The sequence below is a fragment of the Giraffa tippelskirchi genome, chromosome 7 (genome assembly GCF_054371585.1).
Source record: "Giraffa tippelskirchi isolate mGirTip1 chromosome 7, T2T-mGirTip1v1.2.pri, whole genome shotgun sequence".
In the NCBI taxonomy this organism is placed as follows: Eukaryota; Metazoa; Chordata; class Mammalia; order Artiodactyla; family Giraffidae; genus Giraffa; species Giraffa tippelskirchi.
In genome coordinates this window covers 107,580,452-107,604,680 of record NC_137281.1, presented here as the reverse complement: position 1 = coordinate 107,604,680, position 24,229 = coordinate 107,580,452, and the positions used below count along the sequence as shown (strand labels likewise).

At 49.5% G+C, this 24,229-nt stretch overlaps 2 protein-coding genes across 9 annotated transcripts in view; one reads left to right on the top strand and one right to left on the bottom strand.

Moving 5' to 3' along the window:
• Positions 1 to 4,013, top strand: part of ZNF609 (zinc finger protein 609) — a 190,727-nt gene extending 186,714 nt beyond the window's left edge. For 4 of the 8 annotated variants that reach the window (XM_081507349.1, XM_081507343.1, XM_081507350.1 and 1 more), the window contains 5 exons: positions 677 to 1,043; positions 2,318 to 2,493; positions 2,741 to 2,957; positions 3,387 to 3,465; positions 3,768 to 4,013. In XM_081507349.1, coding sequence (XP_081363475.1) covers positions 677 to 1,043; positions 2,318 to 2,493; positions 2,741 to 2,957; positions 3,387 to 3,460 — 834 coding nt within the window. In that variant the 3' untranslated portion in view covers positions 3,461 to 3,465; positions 3,768 to 4,013. The remainder of the gene's footprint in view (positions 1 to 676; positions 1,044 to 2,317; positions 2,494 to 2,740; positions 2,958 to 3,386; positions 3,466 to 3,767) is intronic. The other 4 variants (XM_081507347.1, XM_081507346.1, XM_081507345.1 and 1 more) reach the window with 4 other exon arrangements.
• Positions 4,014 to 9,558: 5,545 nt separating this feature from the next.
• On the bottom strand, positions 9,559 to 22,274 carry OAZ2 (ornithine decarboxylase antizyme 2). Its single transcript, XM_081507355.1, is given in 6 exon segments — positions 9,559 to 10,804; positions 11,032 to 11,117; positions 11,867 to 12,042; positions 13,225 to 13,305; positions 13,307 to 13,382; positions 22,092 to 22,274. Coding segments are annotated over 6 exon segments (570 nt in total). The 5' UTR covers positions 22,112 to 22,274; the 3' UTR covers positions 9,559 to 10,673.
• Between the last annotated feature and the right edge of the window lie 1,955 nt (positions 22,275 to 24,229).

Sequence of the window (24,229 nt, the reverse complement as noted above, 5' to 3'; positions counted from 1 at the left end):
GGCCCAGGTAAGTTAGCTTGATTTGTCTGGAGGTACTCAAGACTTCACCAGCAGAGCCAGAACTGGAACCAGGTATCTAGTGATGACTAATCGTGTCTCGTCCACTGTGTGGTTACCACGGAATGAGGAAAGGTGGTCTCTCCAGTTTTTAACGTAGGCGGAAGCACACTACTCAGACTGAATTACTCTCAAAAAGATTTTGTAGGCAGAGTTAGAGCTAAGATCTTGGTCTTACTTGTTTCTCTATTCATGAGGCTTAGGAAGGCCCCCTCTTTGTGCCGCAGTTAGCCCACCCTCCTCTGAGCGGAGCGGCTCCTTCAGCTCTCTGCCCCCAAACTTGCTCTGAAGAAGGGAAACCACCTAAATATCCTTGGAACAGGAACAGCTTCTTCCAGTCACTTCCCTCAAATGCTTGTTTTCTCATAGAGAATACCCACCAGTGGATTTTCCCTCTCTTTCCCCACATTTTATATCCTTTTGTTGGGGGGAGGGGACAGGCATTTAAGCAGGAGGGACCATAGTTGATTTTGAACGAAGGTCAGTAGAGGCCAAGATGCCGCAGCGCCCCAGGTGTCTGGTATTATCTGCTCTGCTCTGGTGTTTCTGCTGGGACCTTGGGCTTGAAATCTGTCTCTCTTATCTGTACAACACTCACGTCATTCTGTGATTGTTGCAGGAAGCAGAGCCCCGAATGTGGACGTATGTCTATCCTGCCAAGTACTCGGACATCAAGTCAGAGGATGAGCGGTGGAAAGAGGAGCGGGACCGCAAACTGAAGGAGGAAAGGATTCGGAGTAAGGACTCTGTTCCCAAGGAGGATGGGAAGGAAAGCACAAGTAGTGACTGCAAGCTGCCCACATCAGAGGAATCCCGCCTTGGGAGCAAGGAGCCCCGACCCAGTGTCCACGTGCCTGTGTCCTCCCCCCTCACCCAGCACCAGCCCTACATCCCCTACATGCACGGCTACTCCTACAGCCAGTCCTATGACCCCAGCCACCCCAGCTACCGTGGCATGCCTGCCGTGATGATGCAGAACTACCCAGGTACGGCACCGCACTCCAGCTGCTGCTCCCTTCACTGGGAAGGGAAACGAAGCAGATTTCAAATCCAGTTTTCTTGCTCAGCTTTCTTGCTAAGGCTACTGAGGCTCAGGTAGATGGTAACTCTGATGTGAATGTGGTATTGTGGTCACTCTAACCCTGAGCTCCTGTAACCCTCAGCTCCCCTACTTACAGTCTGTGGGACCCCTCCTTCCTCCCTTGCACCAGGTGAAGGGTTGACTCTGCAGTCAGTTTTTACGGATAACTGAAGGCGAAACCCCATCTCCCAGAGGCATCTTCCCTCAGCTGGGATTTTCCAAACACATACTTTAAGGACTTAACCACTGGCAGTCCAGTTGTTAAGACTCCGCTTCCACTGCAGGGGACGTGGGTTCGATCTTGGTCAGGGAACTAAGATGCCTTGGGGTATGGCCAAAAGAAAACCACATACTCTATGTTTTGCAGCATGCTAGACACTGGGGGGAATATAAAAGAAATAGAGAAGACTACTTCAGTCCCCTCAAGGAGCTCACAACTTAATTACAGCAGGACAGACACGTGGAACAAAGTAAAATTCACATCAGAGAATGCATATATTCATTTGCAAGATCACCTCACTGCAGAAAAGCAGCTCAAACAGTCTTGATATTGATGTTTTAAGGCAGATTCTAAGTAGGACATGTGAGCTTTTCAAACAGAAATAGGACATTGTCTCTTCCTGCAGTATTCCTTTCTCCTGTTACCCCAGTCCTTCTGTATAAAAACAGTAGTTCCATTTGATAAGTACTTGCTCTAGGCCAGGCACTGGACTAGGTGATTCATGTACATTATCTCATTTAATCCTGTCACCCTATGAAATCAGTGTTAATATCTTCATTTTGATGGTCAAGAAATTGAACCTCAAAAGGTTAATTTGAGTTAATGAAATTGTTCATTTGTTCAGAGGTACCCAACTGGTAAGTCTCAGAGGTCAGATTTGAGCCCAAGGACATGACTTCAAATCCAACGACCTTTCTAATCCTATGACTGTAGCACCTCTTGGTGATGAATCTGAGACTGGAGCTCTAAGGAAGTTGATTCCCCAGAAGCTGAGGGCCATGTTCCTAATATCCCTTAGCTGTTTGTCTCCGGAACTCAGTAAAGGAAGGACACACTAAGAGTCTCAGCCTGAAGACACTGTGGTGGAACATCCCTCAGCCTGAGCCTCACCAGGCTCACTGAAGCAGAATCTCTCCTGCCTCTCCCATCTCTCTGACTGCTTTATTTCTCTCTCCCAGGTTCCTACCTGCCTTCCAGCTATTCTTTCTCCCCATATGGCAGCAAGGTCTCGGGGGGTGAAGATGCTGACAAGGCCCGAGCCAGCCCCAGTGTCAGTTGTAAATCCAGCTCAGAGTCCAAAGCCCTGGACATCTTGCAGCAGCATGCCAGTCACTACAAGAGCAAGTCTCCCACGGTAAGGGACGCGCAGAAACACTGGCCATTGGCAGAGACCAGGAAGGGCAGAGCCAGGGTCTGGGAGAAGGTGGGCTGGCTTGATCCCAACAACAGTGTGGCGTGGCCGACCTGACCTGAGCTCCCCCGGGCACCTCCTTGATTCTTGGGTGTCCTGCATCTCTAAGGAGTCAAAGTGTGGGCTCAGGGCATCTTGCTTTCACGTGTGTGCCTCACAGTAGAGCTTTTGTGTCTGCTTTCCTTTCCAGATAAGTGATAAAACTTCTCAGGAGAGAGATCGGGGAGGCTGTGGGGTGGTTGGGGGTGGTGGCAGCTGTAGCAGCGTCGGGGGAGCAGGCGGGGGTGAAAGGAGTGTTGACCGGCCCCGCACCTCCCCTTCTCAGCGCCTGATGTCCACGCACCACCATCACCACCACCTGGGGTACTCACTGCTCCCAGCACAGTACAACTTACCCTATGCAGCAGGTAAGCCTCGTCTCCCCACTGCCATCCAGTAGCACTGCCATAGCAGGGGGGCCCTGGCAAGAAGCCCCTCCTCCTTTTCTTACCCTTGAGCCTCCAATCTGTCCAGAATCCTAGCCTGCAGACAATCAGTATAATCATAACATTTATTTCCTCCCTTGGAGCTCAGGGATTCTCAAACTCCTCCAGAAAATTGACTTTGATATTCAGAAGAATAAGGAACAGGTGTTCCCACAGCCAAAGAGTAACAAGCGACTGAAAAACAGAGCCTGACTGTCTATCCCCAGTTGCTCTATCTGGCCAAGTATCAGATTTTCTTCTGTCAGCACCCCAAAACTCAGTGGAGCTAGGCATTGAAGAAACTCCTCCCAGCACCCACCCAGCTGGCAGAGAGAGCGAGTGCTGCACTAACTTGTCCTCCTTCTCACTCAGGGCTTTCTTCTACAGCCATTGTTGCCAGCCAGCAAGGCTCGACTCCTTCACTCTACCCACCCCCCCGGAGGTGAGAATGGTGAGTAACTTTTTAACTCAGAGAGACAACACAGAGAGAGCAGGGATAGTTGATACCTGGATCACAGAATCCCTGTGGAGCCTCAGTGAAGGACATCTCTGGGCTGCGGTCTGAAAATGGAGCAACCCTGGCCAAGCCTCTTGTATGTTTCCCGGGGAGCCTCTGAGAGGGGCTGTGGACCACGCGCCTCCCCTAGGGACCAGGACTGGCCTCCCCTGCAGTTCATTTTCTTGGAGCGCCACCTTGTGGTGGTTTTACCAGCCGGTTGAGCACCCGGTTCTCTGTCCATGTTTCCCTTGCAGAACACCAAGTGCCCGGATAAAGTCAGCTTCACGGGCCCGGACTGGCTTACCCAAGGAGGTGCTGGAGGTGCCGTTTAGACATCAGTTAAATGGTGTTGATCATCCTGTTTGCCGTTCCCACCATGACTGAAGGCAGACCCTTGGCTATCTCGCCTCCACCAGACCCCCGGACTCCCCGACCCTCCCTCTTCCTCAGGAGCTGGAGAGCTGGTACTTAGCAAAAATATTTATTCTCTTGGCCACGGCCGGGATTGTTGTGGCCTCTGTGGAGATGAAGGCACGGGGAGCAACCAGGGGAACATGGCCTCAGCCCAGAGAAGTCACTGCTCTGTTCCCCAAGCCCTGGTCAGCTGCCGGAGCAGTACCAACCCCCCAGGGAGGGCCCCCCAAGCACTGGGTAAGGTCTGAAGACAGCACAGCAGCCATACCCCTCTCACCGTCATTACCACCACCACCAGACCCTGCATCTCCCCAGTGGTTTGGGCACTGGCAGCACGTGGAGGAATTAGAATCTCAGGAAAGAAATTGGGGGCTGTTTTCTCTGCAGTTGTGAAAACAAGGTCTTCAAACGTGAAGACTTCTCCCCTCTCACATGAGCACATGTAAACGCTCAGAGCCCGGCCTGGAAAGGGAGACCAAGGCATCCGCCCACCGTGGCCTTGGGCTGCCTATCAGGCAGAGGGCCAGAGTCCCAAGGCCAGCACTGGGCTCCCCGGGGATTCCAGGCGAGAGCTGGAGCACGAACAGAGTCTGTGAACGAGACGCTGCATCCCACCAAGTCTTGCTGCTGCTTAGCCTCCCCCTTGCCCTTTCCTCATCTCCCTCCTGACCCCCTGGTGCCTTTCCCAGGGGCATCTCATCTCTCTTCTTTTCCACTGCTTGGCTTTTAAGACTCAGGCAGGTAAAATCCTATTCCCCCAGCATGGGGAGCTTTGGAGTCTGCCGGGACGCAGGCCCTGGGAGCGCCTAGCCCTCTGAGAGATGTCCTGTCCAAGCAGCCATCCAAGTGTCGGCCTCATCAAGGGGTCCAATTCTGTCCAGCCCAGTTTCTCTGTACACAACCACATGACTTCCTATAGTTCAACCTGTAGCCCCATGCGTGCCAGTATGAGCTGTTTCTTTGTAACACACAATTTTGTTCTAGGGAACACTGCACTTCGGAAGGCGTCTGTCTGTTCCTTAGACCCTAGGACAACACATGCAAGCCATTACTTTTCAGAGCCACCAGGTGTAGTCAGTGGAGCTGTGCTCTGAGGCAGAGACAGTCCTCTGCTCTCCTTAGAAATGCAATCCAGTCCAGGCTTTATGTTCTTTGTCCTGGGAAAGTGACAGTGATCTGGTAGCTTTACTACAGTCGCTTCTTCCCCAAGGTGTGGGGAGCTTTAGCCCTTACTTTGTTTTTGAGATATCATCCCTTTGTCCTCCTCCTCTCCTGTCTTTCCTTGACCCTCTGGATTGAGAGATGAAGACTGACAGATACCAACCTAGGTTAGAGACGAGTCTTTGTAACCAGAGTGCCAAAAATGACCATTTAGGAGCAGGGATTTGGCTCTGACAGTGTGGGGCATGGAGATGGAAGACAGTAAGTAAGCACAACGCCCAGCAGAGGCTGCTTTCCAAGATCCCTGGAGCCCTATTCTAGAGAGGCTTAGGGTCTTTTGCCCAAGAGGAGCCCCTCTGATCTATAGACCTTTCCTCTAACTTCCCATGTCCTTGTTTTTGTTCAAGTTGGGTTCTGAGCCCTCTCCCAAACCCCGCTGATTTGGACCTCTTAGCAGGCCCTTGAGCAGCCTCCCTGTCCCCCTCATTCTGCCCCCCGCTGTCCTTTCGGGCAGTGCCCCGAGCAGTGACTTCCCTTTTACCCACGGAAGTCATCGGTGTGGACACCTTCACCCCAACTCACCTGAGTCGTCCCCACCCAAAAGATGGCTCTGAATTTCAGCCTGCTAATGCCCTCCCGGCTCCTGTTGGGTGGAGTCATGGGCCAATCTCTCTTCCTGTTTGTTTTTAAATATTGTTGTGTGTTTTGTATCTGTGGCGCTGCCTTACAGCGTGCTCTGTACATATTGTGAAGAAACCGTTTGGAGTAATTTTCTTTTCCGTTGGGCAGGCATAGCCCGAGATTCCTGCCCTTTCCACTTTGTTCTGTAACAGAGAAGAGGAACTTCCGTATTAGCAGGGCAGCCTTGGGTTCTGCAGAAGGGAACAGCTTTTTTTCTTTCTTTCTCCCCCTTAAAAAACATTTGGCTTTTTGATCCTTATATCCTGAAAAGCAGGAGCTGAGCTGCCCAGAAGAGCAGGTGAGAGCATCAATGGCAGAACAGCACTGCCTTTTCCTGATCCTCCTGGTCCCTGATCCTTGCCAGGCCCACTGTCCCTCCCTGAAGTAACATGAAGCAGCAGCAGTGACGGGTGAAACAGAGCCTTGAGGAGCACTTAGTGAAGGGTTTGCTGTCCACCTCTAGCCTCTCTCCCTGGGGAGGAGGACCACAGGTGGGGAACCCATGGCACTGGCAACCCAGTCATAGGGATGAGACTCTCAAGGATCCCCACCCCACTTCACCCCAGCAAAGGCTGGACGAGTTTGCTGCTAAGGGCCGAGGTCACCAGACCAAGGCTCTCTCTTGAGCTATCCCTGGCCCAGTTCTCTTGACAGACACGGCTCATCCGAGCCCCACAGAGAAGCTGGAGGGAGGCAGCCTCATGCCCAAGTAGGAAAGCCAAGGCTTGGAGACCTGCTCTTTAGGACTCACATCTGCTTCCTCCTCATTTAAGTTGTGCCAGTTCTCTTCATCCCCTTTCCCTGCCTGTACATGTATGTATACATGTATATTTCCTTCTTACCTCACCCCCTCCACACATCTCAAGGTCAACGGACCACATGCAGAAGGCTTAAGAGGGCACCCATGAAATGAAATGCTTCTTGAATCTCTTCTCTCCAGGCTCCAAGGTGGGGGTGGGAGGGCTTGGTCTTGGGAGCGGGAGGAAAAGGCTACAGAAGGGCTAGCGTCATTGTATACGGGCCACTCGTTATCCCACACACCTTATCACCATCTCAAGTGTCTACTCCGATGCCCCCAAGATTCAACTGGGCAGCTAGCTGGCCCCCTAATTCTGGGCCTTTGTTATTTGTTTTATTATTAGGGCATCCCAGGAAGCTTTCTGCTGATCCTCTGCCACGGGCCCCTCCTGGGATCGAGCCCCTCCCAGGCCCCATCCCCAGCCCCTCCTGCCCCAGCCCACCCGCTTGCCTTGGTGCTCAGCCCCCCATTGGGAGCAGGTTGGGGCGAGCTGGAGGCCCGGGCTGGAGGGGCAGTGTTGCTGTTCATAGCTTTTGTTCCATTGGCGTTGCTCTGTTGGATTTAATTTCAGTCTTCCTGATTCTTCCCTTCTGTAAAGTGTACATTACCAAGTTCCTTGTTTTTTTATATATATATATAAATATATATATATACAAACTGTACTCTTTTTGCCTTTGTACATTCAGGCAAGAAGAGAAAATAAATCTTTTTAAGAGACAATCACAAATCTGTGAGGGCTGCTGGTTATTTCTCCTGGAGTCTGCTGCTGAGCTGCCTCTCTCCCCTCCTCACTCTTCCGTCCTCCCTCAGCTCTCCTGATCTTCCGGTCCTGCTCCATACGCATCCTCAGCTTCACCTTCCCTGGCTGATGGCATGCTGTTGAGTCCAGTGTCCAGACTATATGCCCTGCAGCCCTGGCCTGGCCATGGGCTTACCCAGGAGCTTTATCCTGGGCCCTGGCCTCTCCTGTCGCCCCATGCCAACCACCCCTCCCGCCCCGCCCCCATAGATCCCGTTCACCGAAGTGGCTTTGGACACTCACCAGTGAGTGGCTTTCACACTCGCTGTGAAACTATGCAGCTGGGAGCTCTCTAAAACTTTGCACTACTTAAACCCGCCTGGGAGTTAGAATAGACGATTTTTAGGAACATGTGGGAAACTTAACAGTCCCCTAGATGCTAGTCGCCAGAGTTGCTGTGGCTAGAGCCCAGAGCATCATGCTTGGCCGTGGACTCTTGTGGCTAACCGCATCAGAACAAGGGCTACGGGCTTATGGGTCAAGAGCATTTGATCAGAATTTCAAAGGGCGGTACATTCAGAAAGGCAGCCCAACCAAACCATTGTTCCACCTCTTGAACTTTCTCCCTTCCCTCTAATTTCCTCCTCCTCCCCCTTTTTCCCTTTCTCTCTACTTCCTTTTCTTAACTGGCTTTGGAACTGAAGTATATTTTTAAATTATTTGTTGTATTTATTGAATAAAGTTTTTAATGTCCCTGTTCTTAAATTTAGACTTAGTTTGCCTTTCACATATCTCCCCTTCCAACTCCACCCTCCCACTCCCAAGATATTTCACCTTTTAAGTTGTTTTAATTGGAGTACAGAATTTGGATACCATATTTCTGTCCTGCCAGTGGTCTCATCTAGCAAAAGTTTATTATTTTTGAAAGAGAAATAAACCTGAGCTGAGTGCCCAGGTTTCCAATTCAGCCTAACTCTGGTTGTGTTAAAAGAGGATCTACCAGCAGATGGCAGCAAAGTCCCAGGTATGTTTCCTGTCCACTCTGCTAGCTTTGCAAACAGAAAACTTTTTCCTGGTTCTTGATCCCTGTGTTGTAGATTCCTTGGGTTTCAATTTAGCATTCAATCTGAATCCTAAACTGCCTACATTAACTTGGCCATTGTCAGCAGTCACATGGATTCCCATTGTAAATATCTCACTTGTAATGACTTTACAAGTGACTTGTAAAGTCATTTTTCAGACTTTATGTTATCTCTAAGGATTATCTGCTCAGTGGAAGACATTTTCAAAGTCCTTCACATTTCAGTTGAATTCATCTCTAGGCCCAGACTTTTTCTTTTTTGGCTGCACTGCATGGCATGTGGGATCAGATCCCTGACCACAGATGGAACCCATGCCCTCCTGCAGTGGGAGTGCAAATTCCTAACCACTGAACCACCAGGGAAATCCCTATGCCCAGACTTTCTCTACTAATACCACGTGGGATGGAGGTGTTGAACTCACTTCTGAAATGTTACAGAGGGTCCAAGATTAATGACTTGGTCCAGTATGAAAACACAAGCTCCACACAGAACAATGTGAAAATGCGCCAAAAACTCAGAAAGAAAATAAGGACAGCCACAGTTCAACAGTAAGTAAATAGTTCTAAAGTCGTAGGAGGTAGAAGAACATGCCCAGTACTTCATTTGGGAAAACAGAAGCAAAAAAGGGGGGAAAAAACCCACTAGTAAACCCTTAAGAAACTAAGACAACATAGGTGAAGAGGATTCCATCCCCCTCCAGTGCCACTGAGAGCTAATTCATCAGGCTGGTGGTACAGGGAAGCGCAGCCGTGCCTTAGGGCACTGGGCTCCAAAAGGAGAACACTGTCTTCCTAGGGAAGGTGAGTTCCACTTCCTTCAGACATCCCCACAAACAGGAATGTCAGGCAGCTCTGTGTGAAAGCCAGAACCCAGTTTCAGGACCTGGCTTTCTAGACATAAAAGAAGTCGGTCCTGGTATGTCTAGCCTGTATTCTGGATGAAGCTCTGTGTACATACCTGTCTCTAGGGGGCTCCAGCATTCTGTCCCAGACTCCTAGCAACCCCTTGGTTCGGGTTGTAATGTGGCCCCAGAGACCTCAGCCGTTTGTCCTGATGCAAGGCGGCTTTTTTCCTGAGAAGCGTATATCACACCCCTGCTGGGCTGGGCTCTAGACTCAAAAGACAGAAGGAAGCTGGCCCTGGTTGAGGAGTAAAGGACAGACAGACCACAACTTTAAATCAGTTTATTGACACACTAACACAACACACTTGCCTCCCTGACACCCCCCCCCCCAATCTAGATCTCTCTCCCTTCCTTCCCCCTTAGAACAAGCTGTTCAGTGAAAACAGAAAAGGGCAGGCCACTTCTACACCCTCAGTCCCACATGCGAGCCCCGTGGAACAGGGTCTCAGGCACTACTCAGAACCTGTTAGAGAGGGAGGGGGGACAGTTAGCACTAGACTCAGCCAGGCAGAGGCATCTAGTCCCTAACAGCAAATTCCCCCACAACCCCCAGGCCCTGAGTTGCTATTCCTTTTCCTCTCTGCTGTTTGTGACCCTAGGAAGGAGACACCTTGGGGCCTAGGCCTGCAGCCCCAGAGCAAGAACTCCTGGCCGTAATCTGAGAATTGGAGTTTGGCTAGTGTTTTTAAGAGCCAGGCACCCCCAAAATAAAGCCCTGGTGGTAGGAGTAAACTTCAATGCCCCTATTTTGAATGCACTGATAACAGATTAAGCCAGCTTAACCAAATGCCAGAATAACAGTAAGCTGTAAAGGAAGGGTCAGACCTGCTTTCTCCAGGCCATATACAAATGCACAGAGAGAAGCCCAGGTGGAGTGTCAAAAAACAATAGAAGGACACTGCCCAGGGGCTGAAAAGCCTATACTCCAGAGTCCCCTGGGTGACAGGAAGCAAGGAAAGAAAATACACAAGTCTTAAAAACCAAAAAAGAAAGCCCAACAGCAGGGTAACCTGAGCCTGACAGTGCTGTCCCCAGCCCTCCAGGCTTGGCCCCTGGACGCAGACAGTCCTTCCCGTCTAGGCAATGTCCTCCCCTAGGCTAGACAGAGCACATCACACAGCGCAGTTTAAAAAGCTTCTAATGCCAGTTCATAAACATCTTCATTTACTATTGGTGATTACATGTGAATAATATGTTTATACTGTTCTTTATGGAAAACAATTTCAACGAGTCAACTCCGAGAATACAATAGGTAACCCTCACCCTGAGCCCCTCAGCGTCCTTCCCTGGACAGCAAGAAGCCCCCTCCTCTGTCTCAGGGCTGCCTAACTTCCCCGCTTCCCCCACTGTGGCTCTTGGGCAAAGCATCCTCTTTGACCATTAGTCCTCATCGGACAAGTTCTGGTCCAGGGGGTAAACCATGAACATCACATCTGGTCGAGAGGGGACACAGGGATGGCCTGGACGCACAATCTCAAAGCCCAAGAAGCTGAAGGTCTTCAGGAGTGGAGCTGCAGAAAAGAGTGTAAAAAAAGATTCTGATAAGAAACAAAGGTAGGCTAAATCAAGGAGGGAAAACCCAAAACAAAGATGGAATAAATGCACTGGCCTTTCCTAAATTTGGACACAACCAATCCCATGATTTCCTAGGGTTTATACGTCAAACTCAGGAGCCCCACCTCACTAGGAGCCCCCCTTTTCCCTCCCCAGCCTGGTCTCAAGCTGCTCAGCCCCTCACCTCTGTCTTCCCGGCCCTTCCTGAAGCAGATGAAGACGTAGTTCACTTTCATCTTCTCTTCAGCAAACTCTAGCAGTGCTAACAATCTGCAGGAAGCAAAGAAAACCACTCAAGCCCACTGCCACCTGTGGACTTCACCCCACCCCTCTATACCCCCTGCCCCCAAGGCTTTTCTGAGGCTTACAGTCAGCACTGTAAATAGGGAAGCTTCAAGGAGAACTTCCTATTTCAAGACCTCAGGAGCCCTGAGTTCAGAAAAAAATAAACCACAATCACTAAGAAAACTGTTACAGAATTCTCTCTTCCAGGAATAAAGGTTCTTCGTCTGAAATTAATACTAGCCAACTTAATACTAGCCAACTTAATCAATGCAATTTACAAGAAAGTATGGCGCCTAGGAAGAGAACCCAGTTTCTCAGGGGCCCTCCAAAGTTGCCAAGTTTGATGGTGACCACCTGCTGCGGAGAGGCCTTACCACCACCTAAAAGGACTTCAAGAGGCTGGAGCCACTCGCGAGAACGCCATCCTCAGGACTGTTTCTTCCGCAACTGGGTGCTTGGAGGGCCTTGCCCAATGCATTGAAATTCCCACTGCTTCTTTGAGCTTCTGGCCGTTTAAACCACACCGTTATATGACAGGAATTTGGTTAATGTGGTAATGATCTGCTTTCATTATCATAGGCCCATTTTACTGGCTAAAACTAACCTTTAAAAAAATGGTATATACTTGGGCAGCTGAGAGCTAGGGGGAGAAGGCTGGCCATCTGCTGCCTCCAGGAAGCACACGCCCTTCTCCAGAGCGGGCTTCCAGCCCTTGCCCGGCACTTGCTCCTTACCCTTCTTTGCTCCCATCAGCTAATAATCCATCTGGAATTTCTACAAACAGGCTCTGGCTGGACAGGACTGCATCCCAGGAAGAGACCTTCACCTCGGTGACCTCATACTGGAAGTGGACGATGTGAGGCTTTCCATCATTCACAGGGAGGTCCTGGGTCACAGTGAGCTTCTCGTCCTAGGAGGAGATCAGGTCATAGGACCAGGTCACTACTGCTTCTGGCCACTTCAAAGGCTCCCCAACCTAGGTGGTGCTGGGAGCCCTCCTGGGCCAACCTCAGGGTAGCATAGGACAGCACGCTGGAACATCAGAGCAACATGCTGCCTAAATGGAGCCATCACTCATTGGGTGTGAGACCAGTTGGTGGTGGCTAAATGCCAACTTGATTGGAAGGGAATAATTTACCAAGAGCCCACTGGTTGTCAAGTACTGTACAAGGTACTTTCCTATTTTTCCATCACTACAACAAGCACTTGAGGTAAGCATCAGCACCCCCACTTTAAACCTAAGATACCAGGGGCCCGGTAGAATTAAGCACCTGACCCAAGACTCCACAGTGAGTAAACGGCAGAGCTGAGATTCAAATGGGCTCTCCCTAACTGAAAGCCATGCTTGTCCCCCCAGTATTGTGTTATTTCCCTTCCCTCTGAAACAGAATCATCAGAAACAAATGAGGATGTTCCTGAGGTTCAGCTGGGGCACAGGTCAACCCAAGCTGGCTCTGGGTGACTGCAGAGTCCATGTTGTCACCCCTGCCACCGTCTCAAGAGGCCAGGACTCAGCTGCCCTGACACCTCTCAATGCCAGTCTCAGGGAGATGCTAAACCAACCTCTGGGCTCACAGATAAAAAGGCAGCAAAAGGGGCTATCTGTCCCAGCCCAGACCAATCTCAGGACAGACTCCCAGGGTTCTCAACAGCTCCTGGGGTGTGCCCTGAGCTGCCAGGGTGATCCTCTCGTTACTACCCCCCACCCTGCAACATGCGGTGCCCCATGCCCTTGGTATGGACAAAGGGAAAAGTCCTCCTGGCCCTTGCCATTTCTCAGGAGAAAGTGAAGAGCTGCACCAGCAAGAGCTTGTGCATTCCTCCACTCACCAGCCTTCCTCCCCCTAGCTGTGCCCCCTCACTCAGGACCCAGAGCCAGCACTTAAGAGCTGACCTAAGCTGAGAAGACAACAGGGTGTCTGTTTGGTACTCCCCAAAAGCCTCCCAGCAGCCTCAGTTCAAAGTCCTCCCCAGTTCCACTACTGGCCTGAGACTCAGAAGACTAAGGAAAGCCACCGCTGCCCTTAAGCAGCCACTCAGCAGTGTCTAAGGAGGACACTGCTCCGAGCCTTCCATCCCATAGTCCCCTTACCTTATATATTAGAGCTGAGAGAGAAGGATCCCTGCCGCCCCCTCGCCCACCGGGGATCTTCGACAGTGGGTGAGGGGCATCAGGAGCACCACAGAGGCCCCGGAACAATGTGCCTGCAGCACTGGAGCTGGGGACAGTTACTCAAAGGCAAAATACTACTGCAAGAGATAAAGACAGTGAGACAGTAATCAAAGTCCTGAAGATTTAACTCAGCATTCCACCCACCCCTGCCCTGGCTCTCCCTCAACTGCCCCAGTCCTCCCCGCTACAGCTCTCACAACTCCTCCTTAAAGGCAAACCCACCGTTCTACAGAGACAGAGAGGCTCAGAGGGCTCAGGGTCAGGCCGGATGTCTGACCAAAGGAGCCCCCATCAAACATCAAACAAATTTCCATGACACCGGCAGACCTTGGGAGGAACCAGATGCTGGCTTGCCTGCTAGGCAGAGAGCCCCAGACCCCCACCAGCCCGTCTCCTCACCTTAAGTGTCTCAACAACCTGTGTGACAGAATCAGAAAGCCTCCACAATCGCCTCAGGGTGGAGAGGCATATGGGGCTTAGAAAGTCACAGGGGCTAGCACCGTTGTCCCCAAGGAACTCCCAAGGCCACTCCCAAGGCCACATCAATGATGGCCTCCCCGACCTGAACAATGGAACTAAACAAGAAATCACCCAAATCCCTCTAGGGTCAAGAACTGAGTCAAATCTAGGGATTTGGCTCCCGGAGAGGAGATGCACCACAGTAGAGTATTATGGTATCTGAGTTAGTCCCCAGCTACCACCAAACGCAGAGTTACCCTTCTTTGCTGGAATCTGACCTTGGCATGCATGAGTTCAGGTAATACCCATGTGATCAGAAGGGACACTCAAGTGAATGTATATTGCAGGCGTGGGGGTTGCTGGGAGGAATTATATACATGCTGGGACCTGAGTAAGGAAGCCAATCATCAGCTGGGCCACAGAGGGTGAATGGCTCCGAAAGAAGCCCCGTCGCCTTCAGGTGTGTGCCCTTCCTGGCTACCACAATTTTCAGGTGTACCCAACAGAGCTCCAGAGCTACTCCACTGCCTTCTTTGAATCCAATTTACTGGCTCTTTAGGCTGAGATATGGCTCACTCCACAGGTGAAGGGCAAGTGAAGCAAGCGAAGAGGAAAACTGTCTGCACATATAACACCATGACTCAGCAACAGGCCTGGCCCTGGCACAGCGGCCGAAGGCAGGAGTAACATATAGGGGAGGGTGCGGCAGCGGGGTGCTGGAGCCAGATCACCCAACTGTGCACGTCTCTTCCCAACCAAAGTTGTGTTTAATGACAGCATGTTGGTCATAGGGCGAATAGTTAAACCACAGAAATCAGCATATACCATAAACCACGGCCTTTGTTCCCTGAAAACCCTTTGTAAAATAATGAGACACCGTTCTACACACTGTCCTTTGCTTTTGATGGCACAGCGTCATCTGGATTCTTTGCTTAGGCTCAGAGTGCCAGAACTAAAACTCACACCTAACATGGAACCATAACCAGAGACACAGCCCTCTGAGACCCTCAGTACTAACAGACCTATACAGGCATTCCAGCTGAGCCAGGAAGACCCAAAGCATCACCGCTGTAGCTCGGCTCCTCTGTTCTCTCAAGAATTTCAGCCAGTGGCCTGAAATTACACTTGGAAATTTTGCTGGGAAAGGAAGTGGGCCCAGAGGAGCATCAACACCTGGGGATCAACCACATGACCACCTCCTCTGGAGAGCCTCAGGGCATCCTCATCTCCCTCACGAGGCCTCAACCAACAGCTACTAGCAGAAGGGGCATGACAGAGGACTGTGCTGTTTTCAAGATCAGGGCCTGTTTTCTCCTGGGGACAATGAGTTGTTAAAATCCTCACCTTCCAATGTGTTACGGGATAGAAAAATAGAGTCTCCAGGCCAGAAAGAAAAGAAGACAAAGGCGGGAGTTTCCCCAAGCAAAGGCACACACCCACCCCTCATGCAATGGGTCCCTCCCCATTCCCTGGAGACCACCTTCAGGCCTCAGTGGAGGTTCCTGCAGGAGCACCAGGAAGGGTGGGCCACTGGAGAAAGCTGGCTCACTTGTACTGGTCAGTAGGGCTAGCCAGGGACTGAGGGTAGATAGCTGAGATGTAGACTTGTTTATCAGGATAACTGTAGGGGTTCACAAAATAAGCAGATCGCCAAGGCCCTAGCAGTTCTAAAATTCTGGTGCTAACTCACTTCCAGGAAAATTATTCCTCAATGATCTCTAGACAGGAGAGCTACTTTCAACCCCACCCTGCATTCCAACCACCACATTTTTTCTGAACTAATTTTCACTTGCAAATAGCAGAAGTGATGGGGCCAACCCATTGAAAAGAATAAGATTGGTTTTCTCTTTTTTAGATCCAGAAGCCCCTTTGTCTTCCTAGAAATAAACCCTAGGGCCTGCCCCCCCCCCCCCCCCCCCCGTCCAGCACTCATCTATGAGCTCGTGGTGTTTCTGATGTCAGGATCTCACTCCTCCTTCAAATAAAATGCAAGACGTCTATTCCACGGTAACAAATCATTTACTTTCCCACTCACACAAGGATTCTGGGAACTTTCCTCCTCAACAAAATCTGCACAGAAAGCAACTGTGTATGTGTGCGTGCGTGCGAGTTGGGGGTGGAAGGGTGTTTCAGGTCCCCACCCTGAGATCCAGCTCCAGTTCCCTACAAGAAACAGCTGGGGTTTGGGATAAGCTTAGTAGGCAGCAGTTCACAATCGTTACTTTAATCGCCCATCATAATAGATCTGTTTTTAGTTACTTGCTGTGTAAATGCCAAACTGCTCTTTCTCAAAAAAAAAAAAAAAAACCTGTCATTTCTGACATGAAAAGGGAAGGGATATGGATACATATGTTGTGGTTAAAGTAATCAAGGGGTATAAAATTGCCCAGCAATGGCTTTCTCATATCAGCTTTAGTGTTCAAAATATTGTGGCAAAATATGCCACCAACCTTAACAGGGATGTGAATCCTGGAGGAACTTAAGCACAAAAGAAAGTGGCTTTTAAACACAAGTCTCCCTGTCACAGATCCAAATCAGGTGAGGTTTCATATTCAGTTCAGTCTTGTTTCTACTGGCTCCAATGCCCAGCTTTTTCCTTTCCTTCCCCATATCCTGCTTACTCCACTTGGGGGCAGACATGGTTTAATCTCTATCACCAAAGGATGATTTAAGAAGCTCAGTCTAGAGGCTGAAAAGATCAGACTGATTAAGGAGAATCAAATGTGTCAGACTGAACTCAAACATCTAGCTGGGCTGGTCCTGCTTTTGGAGAAGAAGAAAAAAAGACCACACTGGAAATGAGGGTGTCAGGTATCCAAGTCAATTCGGAAGAGAGACAGGAGATTAGTGCCGAGCCAATCTGTTGGTGCTTTTATTTTCTCAGTTGTTATCAGACATGTCCTTGGAAACACTCCTCAGGATACATATGAATGCTACCGACTTACCACATTCTGCTGCCTCTAATTTAAAGCATTCTGTGAAACTGCTGTCCAAAATGTCCTTAGCAGGTTATAATTTCATACACCAGCTACAGACAGGCAGCATATGCTAGATGTATTCCCGGGGAACGCTGCTAGTAAACTGACTTTTTATAATTCAAATCCTATTTTTAAATCTCTAGGATGCTTACTATTTAAAAGAAGTAACCTAAAATCTCTTCAGAAAATAAAAAGATTTCCTGCTAAAGAATCACTTCCAGTTGATTTTATGTCAGTTTTGATTTTCACATTTGGTTTGCTCAAAGAGAGTACAGTCTGCTACACAGAGTAGAGATTTATATAAAAGTAATTCTGTGGCTAGTTTCTATTCAGCTTCATTCAACAAACACTTGAATTTACATTCTCCTTGATATACTTTCGATCATGTTTCACTTGAATCAGTGGCCTAAGCTTATCGGGTCTATACCCTCTCTCTCTGATTTCCATTCCCTGATAGAGGAGGGTCAGATGGCCTTGGTATTACAGACCTTGTGGTGTCAATCGAAAAGACATAAAAAACCACATTCCCAAGCATTCTACATTCAATCCCCTCTTTCAGCCTCTTCTGACCCATTCCTGTCTCAGCCCTGCCTCACAGAACTCTCTCTCTAGGGGGCCCTGACCACCCTTCACACAGGCTGCTTTTACTCTGAGATGGTCTCTGATGACTAATCCCTATGCAGCAAAGAGAGACCAATTCAGGGCTGCCATCGCACTGAGCTAAAGAGAAATAGGAAGAAAGGTGGGAGGTGAATGGCCACCTTCAGTCTAGTGTGAGCATAGAGGCTGATTTCCAGCTGCCAATTCCTTTTCCATATGAGAAAGGGGCCTGGTCAGATGCCAGGCATAAGTCATCTCACTAGGGCTGTTATGTGTGCCAAAGGGAGTCTACTTGCTAAGCACGATTATAAAGAAAATGACATCACCACTCTGAATCACAGACTGAAAGCAACACTGGGTTCTGGTTGATTTTCCACAAGAAACACACTTACGGTGGCAGTCAGAATACCTGTGTCTCTGAGATTTGCTTAACGCGTTACACAGCTGATAACTGCTAGATCTTCCACCAAAGGTAGGCAAAACTACATATGCTGCCAGAGGTGGGGAGATGGCTAGGTGATCAAACAGGATCTTAATTTTGCATTTCAGATACCTCAATTTAGTTTGTGTAGTAAGCTCATCAACCAGTTCCAGCCTCTCTTCCCAGGACAGAATTACTTCATTGTTTACACACTATCAAAGGCCTGGGGAATTTTCTTGAGGCTTATCTTATACCAAGCATTTTACTCTGCTACTGCTAACCAGAAACAACCTATTTTGTTCACTTCAAGTAACAAAATTCTTGCTAACCTACTTGGCCATTTCTGGTCTATAGATTTCAATTCGGCATCATAGCCTTCCAAATCATGGTATCAACTTGAATCAACACTGTGTACCGTTTCAAAAAAGGGATGAATTACTTTTTTTCTAGAAATACACATATAACATTCCTCTACCCCATACTTCAGTCCCCATTTTTTATATTTCTGAGTTGCTCTGAGGCTAAATTTGAATTTCTTGGCAGACGGAGGAATTACTATTATTAGTCCATAGCTTTCTAAAGCATACCTCCAATTTGGGGGGATTCCTAACTATGCTAGGAGTGTCTCTCTCTCTCTCTGTGGGGATGACCTTGAAGGCACATCAAAGGAAAACTTGCTCTCCCTACCACTCCACACCCAACAAGTCATAATGCCAATAAATAAGGAATAATCAAAACCAAATTCTTGGTGGGAGAGACAGAAATCCCATTACTCAGGGAACCATTCACTGAAGATGCTCAGGGTCACTAGGATGTGCCCTTGTACCTTGGCTGCTCCCACCACCCCAAAAAACCACCTGTGGAACCAAATGCTTCTCCTCAAAGCCCAGCAGACACAGACTGATTATAAGGCTATGAAGCCTGGGCAAGCTCTTCTCCACACACTGTACTGTCAAAAGGTACTAAGCAAGCCCCAGACAGACACTTCCTGCCCCCACAATCCAGGGAGAGAAAGGTCCATGAAGCTTGATTTACTTGGATTTAAACCTGTTGCTCAAAAAGCATAATAAAAGTTTTTGTACTAGTGTCTTCTTCCCTCCCCCACCGTTAGGAATTTTGATATTTTGGAGGTACTGATCAGAACAAAACTGGAAAGGAAGAGCCTTGTTTAAAAAACATACTGCAGGCTCCTCTGCAACTGTTCTTCCAGGAAACCAAGCCTCCACCTCTTGAGTATTTCACTGAAGCCAGTGAAGCTCCAAAGCCCATCCCCCACCCAATGGGCGCTCCACCATAGCTCGCCCGCCCCTCGGTGGACAGAAAACATCAATACACTGACTGGGAAGAACATCCGGATCTTAATCCAAATCCTTAGTTAGAGGTCTACCAGGATTCCTTTTAGAAAGTTAGGGGCAGGCCAGAGGAGGCTCAGAAACATGCTATAGAAACAGGACTGCCATAACTCAAAGAAACCAGACACCCTGCACACACCACCCCACCCCCGGGCCAAAGTGGAGGAGCCTCATCCAAGGCCCTGCTCCTGCCCAGGCCTCGCAGGCCAGCTGGCTCCTCCCTCCACCTGCCTTTCACACAGCCAAGCCCCTCAAATTACCAACATGCTAAGCAAGGGTTCTCTGGAGACAAGCAAGCCTGTTTTGCCACTTAGGAGTCTGGAAGAAATCTTCAAAGTTAAGTGAACCCAACCCTCTCTTTTTTTAACATGTAAGCACATTGGCAAAGCCAGGACTGGAACTCACAGTGGGTGAAGACCCTTATAAACTGGTCCCAAGTGCTCAACTCCCAGGGCTCAGGCTGCAAAGGACTTGGCACCTAGACCAGTTCAGTCTGGAGGACTCTAGAGAAGGCCTGCTGAGACCGCACCACCACTTTCCAAATCCCACTGCAGAGACAAGAAGCTAAGACTAGAAAAGAAAAACCTATCTCACAAAGCCCTGGGATTTCTGGCAGGTTCCTCAGCTTCCCTCTGCCCCTGCACTTCATCATGCCCTCTCATACCTGGGTTCTATCCTCAGCACACACAGCCTTCCTTACCACAAGCAACATCTTTTGCATCCAGCACCACCCAAGTACATATCCACCTCCACCTCCTCAGCTCCAGAGGACTGGTTTAGAGAAAATGAAATAAGGGACTGCAGAGGAAGATGGACATCGAGAGTCTTCGAAAAGGGAAACAGCACCAGAATGGGGCTGTAGGTAAAGAGGGCTTGGGAGGTCGGGGTACTGGATCAAACAGGACCATTACAAACCAGGAAATGAGTGGATTTTCTTTCTGCATGTAGGGAAGAAACAAGGATGTGGGAACTAGGTAAGAGTCTAAGAACTAGAAGAAAGTGGCTAAAGGCTGAGAACTGAGTAACAAGGTAGAATTTAAGAGGCTGCTGCAGATATCTTGCATACCTCTAGAGAAATCTTGGAATAGTTCTGGAGAGTTCCTGGGAGAGAAGGACTAAGAAATCCCTGAAGATGACAACACCCTTTTCCTCGGAGAAAGGGCTGACACCCACTAAAGGAGTATGATGGGAAGGGTCTTCTCAGGGGAAGGGAGAGGAGGCAGTGTTTCTCAACCCTGGTTGCCTATTAGAGAGCTTCAAAATATATGCTAATACCAGGCCCCACCCTAGGCTAATTACACAAGATCTTTGAAGGGTGGGGGCCAAGGGATTGATTTTTCACATGTGCATCTAGGGTTGAGAAACACTGAGATGCAAAAAAAAAAAAAAAAGCTGAAAACTCAAAGGGAATATTTAAGGATGGAGCTGCTAAAGGAATGGGAAATAGCAAGTTGAGACTTTTTGTGAGAAGGGAACCCAAGTGTGAGAGAAACCTTGAGTGGTAGTTTAAGAGCTCTGTGTGAAGAAAAGCAATAAGGAGGGCTACTTTTTTAAGAGGAACTAAAATCCATTTCTTCTAGACAGACCATGGCACAACTTAAGGATGATCTGCAGGGAATGAGTCCGCTTGCAAAACAATGAGGCTCAAGTGAGAGGCAGAAGCCAGAAGGCCAAATCCGGAGACAAAGGGCCTGGTGTGGGGAACTAATGAGCTTCAAGCTCATTTTGGAGGGGGCAGCAACAAGTCTTGGGAAACAATGAGGAAGAGAATAAGAACCCAGTTTGTAAATATAAAAGCCAGCAGCTGGGGTTAAAAATCATGGGGAATTAGGAAACAATTCCACAGAAGAATCTGGGGGAGAAATATGGCATATGCTGGAGGGAGAGATGCATGACGAGGGCTGCCTTGGAGAAAAAGAGAAGTAGAGAGGAAAACTGAATAATGAACTCTGCTGAATGTCCACAGGGGGAAGTATATATGAAGCCAACTTTAGAAAACTACTGGTGCTCAGTATCAGAAAGATGTGCAGCCTTTCTCTACAATTACTGAGAGAAAGCTGGGGTCAGGTTTTGAGGCAGAAAATTTGCAAAGGCCCAGTGAACAGAGTATGAGGACTAATTTGAAAGTACTGGAGGTACAGGTAAAGAAGACAGGTCTTCAACAGAAGCTGAATGGGCTGAGTTCTGTGATCTAATATTCTAGAAATGGGGTTCAGTTAGGATGGAAGGAGTAAGAGCAGTCATGAGAGAAAGTGTTTAAAGGGTAGGAATGTTTAGAAGAGTGTTAGGGGGAACGGCATTAGGGGAACAGGATGGTGGACAGGAATCAAGCCCAAAGTGAGAAATAAAAAAGATGATGTTGGGAGACAGGGGAAACGGGGCCTAATTGGGGAGAGGGGTGTCTAAGGAGGACGGGAGAGAAAAGATGAAGCTGGAGTGAGGGACCAAGGAGAGGGCCAAGCATCACTGTAAAGACTATTAGGCCTGGGGGTGGGGCGGGGGGTGAGGATGACAGGTGGGGATAATGGGTTCAGTTGAGAACTGAAGGACGGAGCCAGACCGGCGGGGGGGGGGGGGGCGGAAGCAGCGATAAAAGAAGCATCTGGTTGGAAGGTGCAGTTGAAATAAGGGAAAGGATTCAAAGGGGAAGATGGAAACAATTTGGGGAATGGGCCACCGCTCGGTGGGGCTGAAGGGAAATGTGGACAGGACTGAAAGACTGGGTCACGGTCCGTGGGGGCTTTACGCCGCGATGAGGGGGATGGGCTGGGCTGGAGGGAGGGAAACTGAAGGACGGAAGAAGGCCCAGTTGCGGGGCTGGGGCTCGGACTGGGGTGGCTGAAGTAGGGAAGGGACCCAGTGGGGGCCGTCTGGGGCCTTGTAGGAGGGGCGAGAACCAGCTGGGTGGTTGGGGAGGAGGCCCTCTGGAGCAGACGAGGGGAGGATGGGGGCGGGGAGCCTGGACCGGGCCGTTACCTGTCCTGGGTGTTTATCATCCTCGGCGGCTCTGCTCAGGGTGGGAGGAGGCGGCGCAGGGAGTGGGTAGGTGGATGAGTGGGTGGGTGTGGGGTCGCGCGCGCGGGGCCGATCTCTGCGGGCTAAGTCCCTGTCAGGCCGCGGGCCCAGACCCTCCTCCTGCCTCAGCGAGCGCCTGCCTCCAACTGACCCTCCCCGGCCGCCGCCGACGCCGCCGCAACCGCCCCGCCCCCCGAGTGCCTCATCTGCATAGCCCCACCCCAGCACCGCGCGGTGTCCTGGGAAACTGGGGCCCACAACAAAGGGCAAAGCACCGCCCCGCTTCTGCGCAGGCGCACCAGGGGCCGATAGGGGCGGGACCCGGTAGCTGAGGGGGCCGAGCAGGGGGGTCCAGACGGAAAGCAGCTTGCGGGGTTGATCGTGGCCCGGGCGGAGTCGTGGCCGTGGCTGTGGCCTAGCGCCCGAAACGAAATGTTGAGTTTCAAGCGGCGTTTCCTGAGCATTGGTCTTGGTCTCTAGCCCTTGTTTGCATGGGGCTGAGCTGGGCTGTGTCATTTGTAGGCCCCAGGAGGATATTTTGTTAACCAAAATCGGAAATCTAGGAGTACTACACATGTATTAGTGCCATTTGAGACTAAGCCCAGGCCCACAAATCCGTTACTTCAGCTCATACGCAGATCAATAACCTCAGCTATCAGCTGAGATCAACAATCTCCGCACCTTACAGACAGGTCTCAAGGGCAAGGGCCAAGGCCTATCATTGACTGAGGTCATCTGACGTTTAATGGCTGTGGGTCAGGATCGCAGTCACCTGACAGCAGTAGTGGAAGGAACCAACGCTGATTTGTTTAGAGGAGCTTCGCATCACAATCATGCAAGGTTACTAGTTAACAGTCACTGTCCCTGCTGATCCTTATCCCAGATCAGTGCCAACAGGTTACAGTCTCCGGTGCACAGACCCCTCAGATCACAGTGACTGTGGGCCACAATCACAGACACTTCAGTAGTCATCAGAGCTTCTGACTCTGTTCATAGTCAACCCAGACTACAAATAAGAGAGGTCACATTATCTCAGATCACAATGGACAGCTATCACCTCAAATCCCATTCATTCATTTATTCAACTGATAAATTACTGACCAGCTACTTACTCTGTGCTCTTGGCATGTGCCGGAGTCCAGGAATACTCAATGATCAACTAGGCAAAGTTCCTGCCTTGGATGTCACAATCTGATCAGAGGGACACAGGCAGGCCATCATAATATGAGGTAAGTGCTCAATCTGAAGGAGGCCACAGAGAAAGTTACTAGGGAATTAGAGATGTCTTTAAAGAAAGGGTGATCACAATCACTCCAGATCAAAGGTCACTATGACCCCTAGTTGACAGTAGCCCCAAGTCACAAATGTTCCACCTTAGAGCCATTTAGGACACTATAACTCTTCTTCACAAAAACACACTTTTTTTTTTTTCACAAAAACATGGTTTTTAGATGATGGGAATTCAGGGATGGAAGAAAGGCAGAAGCTGCTGAGCTAAGGCTTTTTCAGCAAAAATTGAAGTGGTAAACCAGAACTGCCCAGATTATCACTAGATATTAAGCACAACTAGTCCCTCAGGGTCCCATACTCAGCTCACTTTAGATCCTCTACCTCGTCCCCATGATTATGCCTACCTGCTTTTCTAAGTTCAAGCCAGGTATGTTCTTAGTGCACAACAGAACTGAACAATTAAATCCAGCCCTGACCTACCCATCTCATAGTCCCAGAGACTTGGGCAATTCTCCTCCTCCCTAAAGGAGCTGGAGTAGTTCACTTCTGCCAACCCCTCACTGGATAAGTAACCCCTTGACCTAAAGGACTGTTTTTGACCAACCAGCAGATAGTAACTCACTGTGTCAATAATAGCCACCATTTATCGAGTATCATACTAAAGCGCTAATTTTTACAACAGCTGCCCACTCCCATTTTACACATGAAATGAGATTTTGCCAACTAATATTTTCAAAGGCCTATATATACCAGGCAATTTAATTTATCTGCTCTAATTCAAAGCTAGTAAGTGGTGGAGTTCGAATTCGGACCCAGAGTTGCATATCCTGTGCTTTGTTTTCACGTTGTGGAGGAGTGAGAAGGGATCT